This window comes from Phodopus roborovskii, unplaced genomic scaffold (genome assembly GCF_943737965.1).
Source record: "Phodopus roborovskii unplaced genomic scaffold, PHOROB, whole genome shotgun sequence".
Lineage (NCBI taxonomy): Eukaryota > Metazoa > Chordata > Mammalia > Rodentia > Cricetidae > Phodopus > Phodopus roborovskii.
Window position 1 is genome coordinate 30,086,309 of NW_026126434.1, and position 20,007 is coordinate 30,106,315.

General features: G+C 46.7%; 1 protein-coding gene across 2 annotated transcripts; it reads left to right on the plus strand.

The window, feature by feature from the left end:
* The first annotated feature begins 1,458 nt into the window (after nucleotides 1-1,458).
* LOC127224353 (H-2 class I histocompatibility antigen, D-D alpha chain) lies at nucleotides 1,459-19,175 on the plus strand. Of its 2 annotated transcripts, XM_051187367.1 has the most exons (7): nucleotides 1,459-1,546; nucleotides 1,738-2,007; nucleotides 2,197-2,472; nucleotides 3,993-4,268; nucleotides 4,396-4,512; nucleotides 4,681-4,713; nucleotides 18,938-19,175. In XM_051187367.1, exons 1-7 carry the CDS (start codon nucleotides 1,483-1,485, stop codon nucleotides 18,940-18,942), a joined length of 1,041 nt encoding a protein of 346 aa, XP_051043324.1. In that variant the 5' UTR covers nucleotides 1,459-1,482; the 3' UTR covers nucleotides 18,943-19,175. The 2 variants fall into 2 exon arrangements, with proteins under 2 accessions (XP_051043324.1, XP_051043323.1); XM_051187366.1 differs by lacking the exon at nucleotides 4,681-4,713 and having other exon boundaries at nucleotides 1,483-1,546.
* Nucleotides 19,176-20,007: the final 832 nt, after the last annotated feature.

Genomic DNA, 20,007 nt, shown 5'->3' on the forward strand with positions numbered 1-20,007 from the left:
GTGAGTGCAGGACAGTGGGAGAAGGGACGAATTGAATCACTTCTCTACACTATTCTGCTGTTATCGTTCTGCTTTGTAATTGTTACTCATCTTTTAATGTATTTGATTCATTAACCTTGTCATAGGAGTGTGCACACATAACACAAGCAGATTTCACTGCTCTACTGGATTTAGTCACAGGTTCTCACTGGAAGTCTCTTTCCCAGCAGAGAAGGGGACAACCACATTGAAACAATATGTAGCTATCACGAGTTTATTCATATTCAACTATAGTTTGAACATGAGAGACAGAAAGAGCAAGGGGACCACTTGAGGAGGGGCAGCAGGAGAAGCAGGAAAGGGATAATACTGAAGGTGAAATGACCAAAGTACCCTGATACACACTGTTTGTGTTATTTGTATAGCTGAGCATAGAGGTGCATGCCTCTGATCCCAGAACTGCAGAGGTGGAGGCAGGATGTCATGAGTTCAAAGCCAGCCTCAGGGACATAGTGAGTTTGAAGGCTGCCTGAGATCAGTGGATCCTATCCTAAAACAAACATCTGCCAGCAATGACTATACAGGGTGACTGAGCCTGGAGTTGAATGAGCTGGTATCCTTTGTCATACCCTGCTGTGTAATGGAGAAGATGCTGGAGCCCATGGAGACAGTGTGGACAGAGAATGAGCATCAGCTGCTAATGCAGCTACGAAGACCACACCTGGCCTTGAGAAGCCACAAACCCGCTAGTGTTGGTGGCCTCGCTACTGATGCCCTCTTGACGCTGGTTTGTGTGCTGGGTATTTTGTGCAGCTTCTAGTTTTATCTAAATTCTGGTTTCTACAGGAACTGTTAGAAGACACAGCATCCCAGGAAGGAGGCCATGAGCCTTTGGGTCTGAACCTGGACAGCACCCTGTAGTCTCCACACAGGACAGGATCCCATCACCACTGGAGGACACCTGCTGAGGAAGGCCACTGAGCCCAGACACAGCCCTTTATCAGGAAACAGGGTTAGGCCAGTAAGCGCCTCTGAGTCTGACTCTCTGACTCTGAAATTTCCCAAGTCCCTGATGAAGGTTTATAATTATTAGCATTATACTTTCAGCTCCCATAACACAGGCCATGAGTGGGTTGGAGCCACCGCTGAGTCGTGCTGATCTCTGCACACTCCTGAGTGTTCCTGATCTTCTCTGCACACATCCTGACTAACCTGATTAGCAGTTGGCTTCAGGCAGCACAGAGACACCATGACCAGCACTGCTCCCTTCTGCTGCACAGGGTCAGGCAAAGTCTTAGTCCTCAGGTAAGCTTTGCCTTGTCCCCAGTTTAGTTCTCCAGCTCCTAACTTGTCTCAGGTCCTTCTGCTACTATGGTGATGACAACTGGGCGGTTCTCACCCCCATTGGGTGTTGATATCCCGACATCCCGGAGAACCAACCAGCCTTGCAGCTGGCAACAGTTACGAAGTCCAAGCCAAAGGCTCAGATATGATACGGGGGCGATGGCGCCGCGCATGCTGTTCCTGCTGCTGGCGGCCGCCCTGGCCCCAACCCAGACCGGCGCGGGTGAGTGCGGGTCTGGGAAGGAAAGGGCCTATGAGGGGAGGACGCGGGGATCGACAAAGAGGAAGCAGCACCCGGCCACACCCTCCCGCCCCTTCCCCAGCGGCGTCCCAAGCCCCGCGCCCCGCTCCCCTTCCGCGCACCTGCCCGGGGTCCCCCGAGGAGGGTCGGGTCTCACTGCGCGCGGTCACCAGGCTCGCACTCGCTAAGGAATTTCTACACCATCGAGTCCCGGCCTGGCCTCGGGGAGCCCCGTTTTATTATCGTCGGATACGTGGACGACACGCAGTTAGTGCGCTACGACAGCGACGCGGAGACTCCCAGATATGAGCCGCGGGCGCCTTGGCTGGAGGGGGAAGAGACGGAGTATTGGGAGAGGAACACACGGAAAGCCAAGGACAGCGAGCAGATTTTCCGAGTGAGCCTGAAGACCCTGATCCGCTACTACAACCAGAGCGCCGGCGGTGAGTGACCCCGGGTCGGAGGTCACGACGTTCCAAGTCGCTCCAGGTCCCAAGTCCCAGGTCCGGGAGGAGGAGAGCAGGGGCGGGACCCTGTTTCCCTTTCACTTTAGAGGTCTGGGGTGGGCGGGGCCGCAGGGTGGGGCTAACTTCGGGTGGGCGGGGCTGACCTCGGAGTGTCCCCTCCCTCAGGCTCTCACACCATCCAGCTTATGTGTGGCTGTGATATGGGGTCTGACGGGCGCCTCCTCCGCGGGTACCATCAGTACGCCTACAATGGCGATGATTACATCTCCCTAAACGAGGATTTGATGACGTGGACGGAGGCGGACAAGGCGGCGCAGCTCTCCCAGCGCAAGTTACAGGAGGCTGGTGCTACAGACAGATACAGGGCCTACCTGAAGGGCGAGTGCCTGCAGTGGCTCCGCAGACACCTGGAGAAAGGCAAAGACACGCTGCTGCGCACAGGTGCAGGGCCGCGGGCGACTCCTCCCTCTGCCCTCGGGCTGGGCTCAGTCCTGGGGAAGAAGAGACCCCTCAGCTGGGGCCATGCCCCTGTCTCTGAGGGGAGACAGTGGCCCTGGGGCCCTGATCCAGCATGGCAGGGACTGCACTGATCTCCCAGGGCTCAGCCTTCTCCCTGGACAGTTCCAAATGTGTCTCAGCAGGGAGGGGGAGAAGATGCCCACATCACCAGCAGTGGCTCCTTCAGTCTGCAGCCCGCTGTCAGCCATGGCCTCTCTCAGGCCGGGTTCTCTGTCCACACCGGGTGTCTGAGTGTGTCAGCCTTACACACCAGGACCGGAAGTCTCCTATACCTGATGGAGGACATGGATGCCCCTACCCTAGGCTGGTTCCCCAGTTTCTAGAACTTTCCAAAGAATACATTCTCTCAGATTCCTGTGTGTGAGGGTTGTGTCCTTCCTTCACCCCAATTCTCTCTCTTCCTAGAATGGTCACATGAGCAGTTATGGGGTGCCCTGCGAGAATTCTAAACTGTGAAGTTCTTTCTTTCTTTTTTTTTTTTTTTTTTTGAAGTTGTCATTGTGCTTTTAGTTAGTTTTTCTTCCTCACTATGATGCTATTACTTCTGTCCTTCACATGGGATTATCATCTGTATCAGTCTACACAGGTTTCATGGGGGACTGATGATCAGGATAATCAGACAAATTAAGTCAAAGTTCTCTTTAATCGAGAAAAATTCCGGGGATTTAAACGATTTTCTTCCAGAATTAACCATCCAGAGCACCCTGGTCTCCCTCAGCCCCAACAAGTTACATTGTTGCCCCCAGTGAATTAGGAGGTGAACTTCCTCAGACAGGGTCTAATGCACCTCAAGGACTGCAGTGACAGGGAAAATCCACACACCCCTGTGAGCACAGCTGTGTCCCAGTGAGTGCTGCACTGGGCTCCACAGCACACTTCCAGGGGTCCTGGGTGATGACAGCTTGTGTCTTGTATCCCCCCCAGAGGCAGGATTGGGGAGTCATTTCCTCTGGCTGAGTGTCAGAGGTTCACCTCGTACTTGCTGCACACTATGGGGATGACTGTGCACTTGGACAGACAGTTATGCTGGTCAGCAACATGGACACAGTGGTTTTTTTCTGCCAATGATGGCAGAAGAGGTTAGGGGAAGCCTTTATGTAGCTTGTGACCCCAATTTCTTATTTTGATATGAATTTATTCACACATATAAATTAATTATTTTCCATCCCTTATTCCATTCTTTTACCACATAGCTTATGCTATAAACACCACATCAGGAAAAGCATGTGGACCCACTGGTTCATGTGATTCCCTCTTAGCTTCTGGCTCCCCCAGGAAAATGTGCAGATCAGTGATGAGGGGACCAGCTCCACCTGCAGGTCACCTGTGTGATGACAGAAGTGTTCAGACACATAGTAGTACAGTGTCATCATTGATTTAACATGTCTTTGCAGATTTCAGTTTATCTTGTTGTTGTGGGATTTCTTAAATCTTCCACACAGACCCCCCAAAGACACATGTGACCCGTCATCCTGGACCTAAGGGTGATGTCACCCTGAGGTGCTGGGCCCTGGGCTTCTACCCTGCTGACATCACCCTGACCTGGCTGAGGGAGGAGGAAGAACAGACTCAGGACATGGAACTGGTGGAGACCAGACCTTCTGGGGATGGAACCTTCCAGAAGTGGGCAGCTGTGGTGGTGCCTTCTGGGGAGGAACAGAAGTACACATGCCATGTGCAACATGAGGGGCTGCCTGAGCCCATGACCCTGAGATGGGGTAAGGAGGGAGGGGGTACAGAGCTGGGGTCAGGAACAGATGGAAACTTCTGCAGAGCCTGAGCAGGGTCAGGGCTGAGAGCTGTGGTCATGACCCTCACCTCCCCTTCCTGTCCTTCCCTTCCCAGAGCCTCCTCAGTCCACTGTCCCCATCATGGCAGTCATTGCTGTCCTGGTTCTCCTTGGAGCTCTGACCATCATTGGAGCTGTGGTGGCTGTGGTGAGGAAGAGGAGGAGAAATGCAGGTAGGAAGGGGCAGGGTCTGAGTTCTCTCTCATAGAACTCTGTGCTCTGTCTCATAGAAATACATCCACACCCCCACTGCGCCTGTCTCGTCTGGGTCTGCGTTGGTTCAGGAAAATTCCTAGGGTCAGGCTCCTCCCTGGTCTCTCACAGCTTTTTTCTTCTCACAGGTGGAAAAGGAGGGAACTATGATCCAGCTCCAGGTAAGTGTGGGGAGCACTGTTGTCCCTGAGATCCTTGGCAAGCATCTGGGTTGTTTGCAGAGTTCTGCCATCTATATTAGCTCCTCCAGAAAAATCTTCTAGGGGCTATGGGTTGTTTTTTTTTTTTTTTTTAACCTTCTAACACACACACACACACACATTCATATGACAGGAACAGTTCCCAGAGCTCAGATGTGTCTCTCCCAGACTGTAAAGATGACACTCCAGGACCTAATTGAGGTGGGCATAGTGTCACAATTGGGTTTCAGGGACTCCCAGAATCACCTGTGACCGAATGTTGTGTTGCTGGGATATTGTCTTTACAATGATTGTTCCTGACTCTTGTTCTGTAGCATGAAGACAGCTGTCTGGAATGGACGGAGTGACAGACAATGTGTTCAGGTGTCTCCTGTGACATCCAGGAATCCTCAGTTCACTCAGCAACAGTGTCTGATGTTCCCTGTGATCCTATGGGCTCCATGTAGAGAACTGGGAGCCCAGCCCAGCCCTGCACACCAGGACCCTGTCCCTAAACTGCCTGTGATCCCTTCCATGCCGAACCTTCCAGCACAGAGGAGGGGGCATCTCCATCCTGTCATCCATGCTGCCCTGAGCTGCAGTCTCTGATTTTCTTACTTTAAATAATGATCTCAATCTGAACTTGATTTTTCACATCCTTAATCTGATAGGTTAGGTTGATTGGCTATTAAATAAATTATTGAGATGGTTGGAGTTTGTGGAGGAAATCAATGGCAGCGTGGAGAACCTCCCAGAGTCTGTGTTCATTGTGCTCTGTGCATCTGGAGGGACTGGTGAGGCTGTGGAGCTGAGTGAGAACAGGGCTGTGTCCAGGAGGAGCTCAGTCCATTGCTGGCTGTGACATGGTCTCTCCTCAGCTCTGTCACCTGCTGGCTCTGTTCTCTTCATCCCTTAGAACCACATGCTGAGATCTGTGGTCACAGGGACACAGGGATGACCAGTGCCTTGTCTAGAGCCAGGATTGTGAGCAGCCAGAGCAGCTGGGACAGGCCAGCCTGGGCTCTGACCTGACTGTAGTTCTTTACTCCATATTCGCTATTTATTGCTGACTTTTTGGTTTGTATGGAGGAGTAGGCCTGTTTGTGTTCCTGTGAGTGGAGCCTGCCTCCTTTTCCCTTGTGCTCCCTGAGTGAAAGCATTACAAGGTGTTTTTCCATCCTTTCCCCTCAAGACCTAGCTAGGCCCCTGCATTCAGGAGACTGTGACCTGAGAACATGAACTTCAGTCTCCAGGACTCCTGCCTCATTCCAGGTACCTCTCTGGAGGGTCTATCCTTTTACCATCTTTTGAATCTACCAGAGTTGTAGGATCAGCAGAGAGGAGGGATCCACAGGGTCTCATCTCAGATCTTTTCTGTGGGATCTATGTTCTGCCCAAAGTCGCCCCTCCCTCCCTGGCTCTGGGAATCCTCCTGCCTCCAGTGGTGATTCCAGGAATTGCAGTCTGAGTATACTTTAGATTGATGTTTATTTGAAAAAGACATGATCTATTTTGTCTTGTTGATTGTGTCCTTTGCCTTACAGAAGCTTCTCAGGTTCAAGAGGTCCTATTTATTAATTGTCGATCTCAGTGTCTGTGCTACTGGAGTTTTGTTCAGGAAGCCGTCTCCTGTACCAATTTGTTCAAGGGTACCTCCCACTTTCTCTAAGAGGTTTACTGTGGCTAGATTTATGTTGAGGTCTTTGATCCATTTGGACTTAAGTTTTGTGCATGGCAATAGATAAGGATCATCTACAATCTTCTCCATGTCAGCATCTAGTTATGCCAGCACAATTTGTTGAAGATGCTTTCTTTTTTCTACTGTATAAGTTTACCTTCTTTGTCAAAAAAAAAATCAGGTGTTTGTAGGTGTGTGGCTTAACAGGGTTTCAATTCAATTCCATTGGTCTACCAGTCTGTTTTTGTGCCAATACCAAGCTGTGTTCATACTATAGCTCTGTAGCACAGCTTGAAGTCAGGAATGGTGATGCCTCTGGAAGTTCCTTTATTTTACAGGGTTGTTTTGGCTATCTTAGGTTTTTTGTTTTTTCATTTAAAGTTGAGTTTTGTTCTTTCAAGGTCTGTGAAGCTAGACAAACAGCAGACCACAGAATGGGAAAAGATCTTCACCAACCCCACATCTGACAGAGGGCTGACTTCCAAAATATACAAAGAACTCAAGAAGCTAGTCACCAAAATACCAAATAATCCCATTAAAAAGTGGAGTATAGAACTAAATAAAAATTCTCAATAGAGGAATCTAAAATGGCTGAAAGACACTTAAGAAATTGTTCAACACCCTTAGCCATCAGGGAAATGCAAATCAAAACAATTCTGACACACCATCTTACACCAATCAAAACACCAATGACTGTTTATGCTAAAGAGGATGTGGAGAAAGGGGAACACTCCTTCATTGCTAGTGGGAATGCAAACTTGTAACTTTGGAAATCAGTATAGCTGTTTCTCAGGAAAAAGAGAATCAGTCTACCTCAAGATCCAGCAATTCCACTCTTGGGCATATACCCAAAGGATGCACATTCATACAACAAGAACATCTGTTCAACTATGTTCATAGCAGCATTTTTGTAATTGCCAGAACCTGGAAGCAACCTAGATGCCCCTTGACCAAGGAATTGATGGTACATTTCCACAATGGAGTACTACTCAGCAAAAAAAAAAAAAAAGAAAAAAGAAAAGAAAAATGGACAGCATATGGATGGGACTGGAAGAAACCATCCTGTGTGAGGTAACCCAGTCACAGAAAGACAAGCATGGTATGTACTCATTCTTATATGGATATTAGACATAGATAAAAGGACTACCAGCCTACAACCCACACCTCTAGAGAAGCTGGGAAACAAGAAGCACCCTAAGAGAAGGGGAAAGGGACAAGAGCTCCTGAGCAAATTGGGAACATGGGGGTGGGGGATATAGAAAGCAGAGAAGGGGAGATGAGGAGATGGGAGGAGGACATGATGGATCAGGAAGACTGAGTCGGGGGAAGAATAGAGGAGAGCAAGAAAAGAGATTCCTTAATAGAGGGAGCCATTATAGGTTTAAAGAGAAATCTGGCACTAGGGAAATCTCCAGACATCCACAAGGATGACCCCAACTAAGAATCTAAGCATTAGTGGAGAGGCTACCTTAAATGTTCTTCCCCTATAATGAGATTGATGACTACCTTAAATGCCGTCCTAGAGCCTTCATCCAGTAGCTTCTGGAAGCAGAAGCAGACACCCACAGCTAAGCACCGAGCCAAACTCCTGGAATCCATTTGTAGAGAGGTAGGAGGGATGAGCAAAGGAGTACGAGACCATGCTGGAAAAACCCACAGAAACAGCTGGCCTGACCAAGTGAGCACATACAGACCTCAGTTGTAAAGCATTGGACCAATCAAGACCTCTGAATGTGAGTTACAATTAGGAGGCCTGGGCAGTCTACGGGACCTGTGACAGTGGAACCAGTATTTATCCCTAGTGCACAAATGGACTTTGATAGCACATTCCTCATGGAGGGATACTCTCTCAGCCCAGATACATGGAGGAGGGCCTAGGCCCTCCCCCAAATGATTTAACAGACTTTGATGATCCCCCATGGAAGGCCTATCCTCCCTGAGGAGTGGGTTGGGGGTGGGATGGGGGGTCAGTGGGAAGCATGGGAATATGGGAGGGAGAGGGAACTGGGATTGACATGCAAAATAATATTGTTTCTAAATTAAATAAATAATTAAAAAACAAAAAGACAAGATCCAGGGACTGAACAGATGGTTCAGGGTTTCAGAGCAGTGGCTGTTCTTGTAGAGGAACCATGTTCAGAAACCAGCACGGACACAATGGTTCACAACCACCCATAAGTCCTGCTCCATAGCATCAAATGCCTCTGTAGACACCAAATAGACACATGGTGCATACAGGCAAGAAAACATTCATAGATATAAAATTAACAAATCTTTAGAAAAATAAATTGTGGGAACACCAGAGATGAAATTTTTCTTCATCCCCTGCTCTAGGTTCTGGCCCCTGTGGTTTCTCTTATAGCTTTGTGACTTTGAATCAGGAGCTCCAGGAGACTTAGCAGAGATGTCTGATGACCAAGGAAGTGACAGTCTCTGTCATGATGCAGCCATCTTTGTCTAGGAGGGATGATGACTTCCCATGCCAGGGGCTCTGCAAACATTTGTACCCAATGAATGTTTGATAAATGAACTTAAAAAATAGGATCATGGATCACAGACAGAAAGACAGGTGAGGAGAGGGAGGGAGGGTTTTGCTGATTGTGAGGGGACCTGGTGCTGCACTGGACACACCAGCACTTGGTTGTATTAATAAAGGGAGCTTCTGTTGAAGAGGGAGGTGATGGTGTGAATTCCTCTAGACTGAAGGAACATCCCTGCTGGAGCCAGGAGGAGGCTGGTGAGGTTCATGAAACACAAGAAGCTACAGGTTCATGGAGCTGACACAATGTAGCACTTTCCTCTCTGTTAAACCAGCTGTGGTTCCTAAGGGAGAGCAGACCACAGAGTGGAGCTGCTGGGCGCTGTGCACTGGACTGCAGTGTTGCAGCTGTGTGGGTGGCATGCACACTGGGATGGGATGTCAGTTGTTAACCCCTACTCACCCAGGATCTTGTGAATAACCAGTGAGCTCACAAGGTTCACTGAGCCAACTGTGGGTGGATGTTTTCTTTGTTCTGCTGCTCAGAGTTGCAGATTACAATGGCCACTGATACCACAGGCCAGTGAAAATATACAGCAGATGACAACTAGTATTCAACAGGCTGACCCATCAGAGACATAATACTCTGATGGGGATTGCCACTTGTCAGGGACTGTGGGGACACTAGCTGTAGATTGTCTGTAGTTTTTTCTCATGTGACAGTTATGGTTGTTTTCCCCACTGCTTGTGTGTTTATCATACACACACACACACACACACACACACGTATATCCCATCAACTGGGCACACATATAGCTGTCAGTGGACAGGAAGATTATTATTTATTGTATAATTCACATGAATATAAATAATCCTAGGATATATTTCATTGCTCAGAATTACATACAAGACTAATTCTATTCTCACTCACCAAGACAGCTCATTTTAGACTTTAGAACAAATTCAAAGCAAACTGGTTGTCCCTGGATACAAATTCACGAGGACAATTTCCCAAAGGTATTTATTGTTGATTCATGGTCAGGCTTGAAGCCACACTAGTACTCATGACTTTGTCAGCAATGGACTTTGTGCATGCACTCCCAATGTCAAGGTTCAGCCAACTAACTCTTTATTGTGCTGAATTTCAATTGACTTTCTGTTTGGGAATCCTGACCACTTATAGTTACATGCACACCTGAACATTATCCACTGGTCAGTCAATGTGACATAAGCAGCCCCCAAAAATTATACAAGGGAAATCCTACAGCTGATAAAAAAAAAAAAACCCTTCAGTCATGTGATTGGTTATAAGATTAACAACAATAACAACAACAAATCAGTAGTCCTCCCAGTAAACTGTGCAGAGATTGGTGTAAACAGTTCATGGTAACAGGTAGTACCTGAGTCCTGGTGAGGGTGGCAGACTGCTGGGGGCCCTTGCAGGGTGAGGGAACTAAAGTTCTTCCTCCTCAGCTGACAGCATGCAGAGACAGACCATGCTGCCCTGGGACTCCCTGTGTGTTAGCTCTCTCTTCTTAGAGGGTTTGTATTTTTATGGTTTCAGGGACTTTGGTTAATTGAGATCTGAAAGAAACAAGGCAAACATTGCAGGGATAAATGGCATACATGTGTTTAATGGTTTCTTTCTGACTAGGGATGAAGCTTCTGTCCCCTGTCTGTCTCCCTGGTGTGAGAACTGTCCTCTGTCCAGGGTCCTCACTGTCCACTGTGCAGGGCTGAGGTCCTCAGGGACCAGTTATAAGCAGTTATCACATCCAGAGTCACTGCCCCACAGCGTTGGTCACTCATCTCCCTCATCTCCCTCATCTCTCAGCTCACATCACAAGGGTGAGTGCAGGACAGTGGGAGAGGGGAGTAATTAAATCACTTCTCTGGATGGAAACACAGCTCAGAGGTTAAGTGCACTAGCTGTCCTTCCAGAAGTCCTGAGTTCAATTCCCAGCAATCACATGATGGCTCACAACCATTTGTAATGAGATCTGTGCCCTCTTCAGGCATGCAAACAGAACACTGTATACATAATAATCAAAAATCCTTTAAAAAAATCACTTCTCTACACTACCCTGCTGTCATCATTATGCTTTTTTTTTTTTTTTTTTTAAGATTTATTTATTTATTTACTATGTGTACAGTGTTCTGTCTGCAGGCCAGAAGAGGGCACCAGATCTCATTACAGATGGCTGTGAGCCATTATGAGGTTGCTGGAAGTTGAACTCAGGTCCTCTGGAAGAGCAGTTAATGCTCTTAACCTCTGAGCCATCTCTCCAGTCCTGTTACTCATCTTTTAATGTAGTTGATTCATTAACCTTGTCATAGAAGTGTGTACACATAACACAGGCAGTGTAAACAAAGTTCACTGCTCTACTGGATTTAGTCACAGGTTCTCACTGGGAGTCTCTTTCCCAGCAGAGAAATAGACAATAATATTGAAACAATGTATGGCTTTACACAATAAACATGAGAGACAGGAAGAGCAAGGGGATCAATTGGGGGAGGGGCAGCAGAAGCGGTAGGAAAGGGATAATACTGAGGGTGAAATGACCAAAGTGCCCTGATACACACGGTTTGTGGTGTTTGTATAGCAGAGCATAGAGGTGCATGCCTCTGATCCCAGAACTGCAGAGGTGGAGGCAGGATGTCATGAGTTCAAAGCCAGCCTCAGGGACATAGTGAGTTTGAAGGCTGCCTGAGATCAGTGGATCCTATCCTGAAACAAACATCTGCCAGCAATGACTATACAGGGAGACTGAGCCTGGAGTTGAATGAGCTGGTATCCTTTGTCATACCCTGCTGTGTAATGGAGAAGATGCTGGAGCCCATGGAGACAGTGTGGACAGAGAATGAGCATCAGCTGCTGATGCAGCTACGAAGACCACACCTGGCCTTGAGAAGCCACAAACCCGGTAGTGTTGGTGGCCTCGCTACTGATGCCCTCTTGACGCTGGTTTGTGTGCTGGGTATTTTGTGCAGCTTCTAGTTTTATCTAAATTCTGGTTTCTACAGGAACTGTTAGAAGACACAGCATCCCAGGAAGGAGGCCATGAGCCTTTGGGTCTGAACCTGGACAGCACCCTGTAGTCTCCACACAGGACAGGATCCCATCACCACTGGAGGACACCTGCTGAGGAAGGCCACTGAGCCCAGACACAGCCCTTTATCAGGAAACAGGGTTAGGCCAGTAAGCGCCTCTGAGTCTGACTCTCTGACTCTGAAATTTCCCAAGTCCCTGATGAAGGTTTATAATTATTAGCATTATACTTTCAGCTCCCATAACACAGGCCATGAGTGGGTTGGAGCCACCTCTGAGTAGTGCTGATCTCCTCCGCATAGTCCTGAGTAGTCCTGTGCCCTGACCTGCAGGGTAGTCAACAACAAACCGGGAAGCTCCTACAAGAGAATGGGGGACAAGGGATACTAAGAAGGACAGAAAGACAGTATTCTGATCAAGTTGACAAATTTTATTTTCTCGGGGGAGGCTTATATAGGACCATGGGCAGGGTGTGAGCAGGGTTTGCATGTAGCCAGGGCATGGGAACTGGCATGTAGGCAGAGTGAGAAGGTCAGTAGAAGGAATGCCCTAAATTGTTTAGCTAACCTATAACTGGCTGTAATTGCAGCAGGAGAGATAGCCCTGAGCTGGCTAGCTATTCTTTAGCTGGCTGTTAAACTGCAGCAGGAGAGAGCCCTGAGTTATTCTTTAGCTAGCTGGCTGTGAAACTGCAAGCCTGTATCTTGGAGTGTTCTGCTGAACAGTCTGCTTTTCTTTTTTTCTTTCTTTTTTTTTTTTTTTTTTTTTCTTTTTTCAGATAGGGTTTCTCTGTGGCTTTGGAGACTGTTCTGTCTGGAATTAGCTCTGTACACCAGGCTGACCTCAAACTCACAGAAATCTGCCTGCCTCTGCCTCCCGAGTAATGGGATTAAAGGTGAGTGCCACCAACGCCCAGCACATTCTGCTTATTTCTTAAGAGGCAGTACTTTTCTATCTCAGAGACCTGAGGTTGTGAGGATGGTGATGCTCCCCAACATGTCTCCCTCTTTAGTATAATAGAGAGAAGCAAAATTTTATTTTTCTCAAGCATGTTATATAGTGGTTAGAGCAGGAGGCTAGAGGCTAGGTAGGCGGGGAATCAGAGGTTGGGGGGACGCCGTTGTCTGGTAACCAGACTGCATGGTATTCTTCACTATAGGTCACTGAAGGTGAGCATGATATCTGCGAAGAGGAAATGCAAGTAGAGATAAGCAGGTTCATAGCAGGGAAAGAGGTCACAGGAGTTGTTAAATATCCTAACTGCCTAAGTATGGGCTACCAAGTAACCTAACTGTATTCCTGTAAATCCTAAATTCTTCTCAGGAAGTTGGGGATGGGGAGAAGGTAGATTGGGACTGAAAGTAGCTATTTTCTAACTCAATGGGCTATTCTAAGAAAAAGCTGGCAATCTCTAAGGCTTATGCCATGATCGCTTCTGGCAATTCCTTCCATTTTTTTTTTCCAAGTAAGAAGGTGAGCTATTGACACTATCTCACCATGAGTGGGAACAGGGATCCTGGTCCCCCTAGATGGTTATGTGCTATATCCTGAAGCAAGCTAACCCAGCCTTCAAAGGCAAGATTGCTCAAGCCTGCTGAGGGCCTGGGTTTTAACCTTCATGCAACCAGGTATACTCCCATGAAGCCCAGGGTAGACTTTGGTGGCCTCTTCATTGCACTCACACAAGGTGCACCTCCATGAGAGATGTTTTAGTTTTGTCAATAGCAGAAGGAGGCTTCCCTGGGAAGTGGCCCCCTTGGTCATGGGTTGTCACCTTCTAAAGGCTCACTGTGACCATGATCCTCGATCCTCGAGGTCAAGCCTATGATAGTGTACTTGAATAGGCTTTGCTGCTAGGAAGTGTTAGGGAGTCGATTTGTTGGCAGAGCCATTTAACCTCTTAATGGCCCAAGGGCCTAAGGCAAGCAGAATTAAGAAGCCAGCAAGGGGTCCTAAAATGAAAGGGAGTAGGGCAGTAAGCCAGGGTGAGGCTGAGAGCCAATTTTGGAACCAGCCTAATTCCTGTTTTCACTGGCTCCTTTGTTTTGTTTTGGTTTTTTGGGGTTTTTTTGGGGGGGGTTGTTTGTTTGTTTGTTTGTCTTTCCTAGCCCTTTTCTGACCTTGGCCGTACTGTCTCTTGTCACTCTTATGATTTGTATAGAAGCAAGTTTCCTCCTTGAGTGCTGCACAAATTCCTCCTTGTGGTAAAAACAATAGGTCTAAGCCTTGCCTGTTCTGGAGGATGACCCTGAGAGAGAGAAACAGAGAGAAAGGAGAGAGAAGGGACATAATTATGCTCCAGAGGTCTCAGGCCCAGTTTTCCTCTGTTCCACAAATCTCATCAAATGGTCTGGCAGCCACTGGGGGGCCTCATTTTCTTCCTGCAAGAAAACACAAACATGCCCTCGACCCCATATTAGGACAGGATCGGGCCCTCTTCGTAGTCTAGTACATGGATTTTTCCATTTGACTTGAGTATAAGTCTCTTGAATTCCATCATGCCAGAATCTGTCTGCCACAGATTGCTCATGGGCATCCACATTCAAAAAATTTAAATGAAGAGTGTATGATTTAATGTATCATGTGGAGACTGTGGGCATGACTCCCCTCTCCTTATATGTATAAGTTGTATTTTCAAGGAGCTATGAGCATGCTCCACAATTCCTTGCCTTTGAGGGTTATAAAGAATGCCTGCTATGGGTTTAATTTTCCACTGGGCACAAAATTGCTGAAATGTTTTACTAGTATATCCAGATCCATTGTCTGTCTTTATAATATTTGGAACTCCCATGTAATCAAAACATTTTAAACAGTGACTTATCACATGCTTAGTGGCTTCTCCAATTTGTGTAGTAGCCAGTAAGAAGCCTGAAAATGTATTGACTGCCACATGCACATATTTTAATCTGCCAAATTTTGCAATATGAGTAATATCCATTCGCCATAAATTATTAGGAAGCAGGCCTGAGGATTTACTCCTATATTAGTTACAGATAAATATTGTGGGCACACATCACATTGTTTGACAATTTGTCAAGCAGTTTTTGTAGTTAAACCAAACTGGTTTTTTTTTTTTTTTTTTTTTTTAGACTATTACTATTTTGATGATGAAAGCTGTGTGACTGCTGAGCTAATTTTACCTGAGACAAAGCGACCATTCTTGTCAGTCTATCAGCTGACTCATTACCTTCAGCCAGTGGGCGGGGAAGGTTTGAATGAGTTCTTAAATGACCCACAAAGCACAGTGACTCCCTTTACAATGAATGCCACTCTAAATTTGCTCAAAAAGTATTTAAACCTGATTATTACTAGTTCCAATGTATGGAACTATATCTAAAACTTGAAGAGCTCTGAAAACATAATGACTATCAGTATATAAGTTAAATGAATCATTTATTAGAATTGAAAAACTATTGCAACAGCTTGTAACTCAACTATGTGACTGAAGCTGGATCTATCTGTACTACATAGTCTTTTCCATAAATAATATAAGCTGCTTTTCCATTAGAAGAACCATCAGGAGAAACTAACATAGTATTTCTTACAGGATTACTCCTTACAATTTTAGGGAATACAAAAGGATACATTAGCACAAATTGCAACAGTCTATGAGCTGGAAACTGATTATCAATTTTTCCCAAAAACTGAGCAAAAGCTGATGGACCAAAAATTACAATTAATAAAAGTTTTAAAACTTGGGCCCTAAATCTATACTGAGAAAGGGAACTTCTAATGGCAAAAGGACATTAACTCCTTAAATCAGGAGTGCCATGGCTGGTGCCTGAGCCCACTCTCAGAGAAGGGGAGGTAACCCCACCACCACCTAAGTTAACATTCCTTTGCCTACTAATTGCTAGTTGTAAAGGTTTTGAAATAACCAATCAACTTGATGTTTGGTATAGGGAACATGTATTATGCTTGGTTCCCTGACAAAATATCTCCTAGACTCCATTCCACATTTTTGTACCATACAAGCTACTGCTTTAAAATATGGATTTAACAATTTGGCTGGGGAAACAGGTAAATGCAATCATAACAATGGTCCCCTTGCCATAAGACAGAAGTCGGACTATAAGCATGTAAGCCTCCCATGGTTTTGCATATCTGCTGATGCTGGATTGCATTCTCCAATTGTAGGAGAACTTATTTACCCTCTTTAGTTAGCTGTCTAGGTGAATTGGGATCACTATCTCCTTTCAGAATATCGCTTAAAGGTTTTAAGTCACCAGTAGATGTTTTTAAAAAAGGACATAACCATTGAATATTTCCCAATAACTTCTGAAAAGCATTTAATGATCACAAGCTATCTTGTTTTTTTTAATTTGTAATTTTTGAGGTCTTATTTCTTTAGGATGTAACATATGTCCCAAAATATTTTTGAAGATTCTTTTTCTAATCCGACATGTAAAGCTTTCATTAGCTGACATGGTCTCACTTGCATTTTCAAGTTAGGCGGGGCCTAACAGGGCTGCAGTTCCCTGAGGCTTTTTCTCAATAGCTTTTTTAAAATTTTACATTAACCTCCATTCTTTCTATTTCTTTTTTATAACCACAAAAATAAGAGAATTTTTGTATTTTCTCCTCTGTTAAACTTTATTGAACCATCTATAGAAGCTCCTATGGCTCTCAGGCCATGCTGACTTTGGCCATTTCCTGCCAACCCGCTCTGGGGGGCCAGCCCTAGGAGGCGCAGATCGCCAACTCTTCCAATTAAGACACTGACCTTTTGTTAGGATTTATACATTCATTGTAAAGAGTATGGTTTTTCCGCCCGCCGCTGGTCTTGTCCCACCACAGCGCCAGCCCCAAGTAACGCACAGAGACTCTGTATTAGATATAATTCTGTTGGCCCGGTACTAGTTTCTTATCGGCTAGCTCTGTCTTAAGTATTAACCCATTTCTGCTGATCTATGTATTTCCACGTGGTCTTACCAGCGAGAGGCGGCTGGCGGTTCTGCCTTCTCCAGACTCTCCATCTTGACCCCTCTTTCCTACTTCCTCTTCCCTCCTTGTCTCCTAGTCCTTCCTACCTTCCTTTCCTATTGGCCAACAGTGCTTTATTCATTAACCAGTATGAGAAACATATACATAATGGCATCTCCCATCAATTCATAATCACACTTCATACATGAATGTGTGGCCACACCATACATACAGAACATACATACATCTTTTAGCCCTCCTTTTCTTCTAGGCCAAGATTAGTTTGTTGAAATAAAACATCCTTAACTGAAATCTCTTGTAATGTAGCTGTTATAGATAACCCTTGAATTATGAGCATCCAAAATCTGAACAAATCCCAATAAATTTATCTATGTCACCTCCTTTTTTTAAAAAAAAAATAAGGTCTTAAAACAGTTTCCAACAGGATGCATTAATTTTCCAAACACCTGTCTGGGCATTAGCCACGGCAGCAGCTCCTAAGGCTGCAGGTCTCTAGGTCCATCCTGCCTTTGCTCTCTGGGCCTGGGCTGGCCCCCTGCAGTTCATCTGTGACTATAGTGGCTTGAAAAGTAAATAACCACCATTGTAGCAACTCTGAGTTCTTGGCACTCACAGGTCCTGCTGCCCTAGTGCATATGCAGGGCCACACCTTTGCTTCCATAAGCCCTAGAGCAGCATGTTTGGGGGGGGGTGCTGTAGAGCAGGGGGTTTATAAGGTCGGGAATTGCAGAGCAGAGGCAGGAGCAATGTTAGGAGAGTCATAACAGTCCCACTCATATTTGGCTGCCTCCTCCTCAAGGTTAGCCTCTTCCCCCCACAGAGAGGTCTCCTGGGTCTCTCTCTCTCTCTCTCTCTCTCTCTCTCTCTCTCTCTATTTATTTATTTATTTATTTATTATCAAGGTTGGGCTGAAGAGGCCCCTCCTCGAAGGAAGGCTTCGTTTCAGGCACCAAAGGGGGCTGGGAGGAGGAATCCTTAAGGGATCCTTCTCCCTCAGAGACCAATTTTTAGAGGTCTGACCACTGGGAGGTTGTCTTAAGGACAACCTGAATCAGGTTCCAATAACTGGAGGTAGTAGTAAGGTCCCTTTTCTTAACCCTAATTCCTTGTATCTGCGGAGCTTCCTTGAGCCCAAAAAGAAACATGTTTTTGAGAAATTGCTTGTCCTTACTTACCTCACCGGAAGATCTGCACTGTTGCTCACCACCACTGATAGTCGTTCTTTGTTGGTGGGTCACCTGTGGGACACTCTGGAAGGGTCCTTCTCTTTCGTGAGTGGTGTTCTTTCCTAGATGTCCTCTGCCAGCCCTACATTGGGTGCAAATTCTGCCCCAACCCTCCTCAGTCCACTGCCCCCATCCTGGCAGTCATTGCTGTCCTGGTTCTCATTGGAGCTCCGACCATCATTGGAGCTGTGGTGGCTGTGGTGAGGAAGAGCAGGAGAAACACAGGTAGGAAGGGGCAGAGTCTGAGTTCTCTCTCAGCCCCTTTTAGAATTGTGCTATGCCTCATGGAAACATATCCATACCCTCATTGCTCCTGTCCCTGAACTGGGTCTGCTGTTGGTTCTGGAATATTCCTAGGGTCAGGCTTCTCCCTGGTCTCTCACAGCTTTTTTCTTCTCACAAGTGGAAAAGGAGGGAACTATGCTCCAGCTCCAGGTAAGTGTGGGGAGCAGGGTTGTCCCTGAGACCCTTGGCAAGGACCTGGAGTGTTTGCAGAGATCTACACTCCTATTAGCTCCTCCAGCAAAGTCTTCTAGGGGCCATGTTTTTATCTTCTTATGAATATACATGTGTGTGTGTGTGTGTGTGTGTGTGTGTGTGTGTGTGTGTATTTTTTACTGGGCATTTACACTGGGCAGGGACAGTTCCCAGAACTCAGATGTGTCTCTCCCAGACAGTGAATGTGACACTCTGGGACCAGATTGGAGGGAGAATGGAGGGGGAAAAGTCTACATTTTTGGGTATCAGGGACTCCCAGAATCACTGTGAGTGAATGTTGTGTTGCTCAGATGTTGTCTTCACAGTGATTGTTCCTGACTCTTGTTCTGTAGCATGAAGACAGCTGCCTGGCATGGACAGACTGACAGACAATGTGTTCAGGCGTCTCCTGTGACATCCAGAGACCCTCAGTTCACTCTCAGCAACAGTGTCTGATGTTCCCTGTGATCCTATGGGCTCCATGTGGAGAACTGGGAGCCCAGCCCAGCCCTGCACACCAGGACCCTGTCCCTGCACTGCCTGTGATCCCTTCCATGATCAACCCTCCTGTTCCAGCACAGAGGAGGGGACATCTCCATCCTGTCACCGCCATGCTGCTCTGAGCTGCAGTCCCTGATTTCTCCACAAAAATAAGGATCTGAATGTTGCCAGGTGGTAGCACACACCTTTATCCTAGCAATACTTGGGAGGCAGAGGCAACTGGACCTCTGTGAGTTTGAGATCAGCTTGGTCTACAGAGCAAGTTCCAGGACGGCCAGGGCTACACAGAATATGAACTTGACCTGAAGAATTGATTGGTTTGGTTTGTGAATTAAAGGGGAGAATATTTAGTTTTGTGGAGGAAATCAGTGGCAGCGTGGAGAACCTCCCAGAGTCTGTGTTCATTGTGCTCTGTGCATCTGGAGGGACTGGTGAGGCTGTGGAGCTGAGTGAGAACAAGGCTGTGTCCAGGAGGAGCTCAGTCCATTGCTGGCTATGGCATGGTCTCTCCTCAGCTCTGTCACCTGCTGGCTCTGTTCTCTTCATCCCTTAGAACCACATGCTGAGATCTGTGGTCACAGGGACACAGGGATGGCTGGAGCCCTGTCCTGTCCCCAGGACTGTGAGTAGTCAAGGCTACTGTGACAGGTCAGTGTGGCCCCAACCTGGCTGTTGCTCTTCCCCCATTCTTCCATGTTTATTTCTTGTAATTTTGGTTTTTTATATGGAGGACTAGGCCTTTTCTTGTTCCTGTGAGTGATGCCTGTCTCATTCTCTTTTGGAGTCTCTGGGTGTCCTTGTCCCCTCAAGGTCCACCCAGGCCCATGCACTCAGGAGACTGTGGCCTGAGAACATGAACTTCAATCTCCTTCAAGGCCCCTCCCTGGAAGTTCTCTCCTAAGGCCCCTCCCTGGAAGTTCTC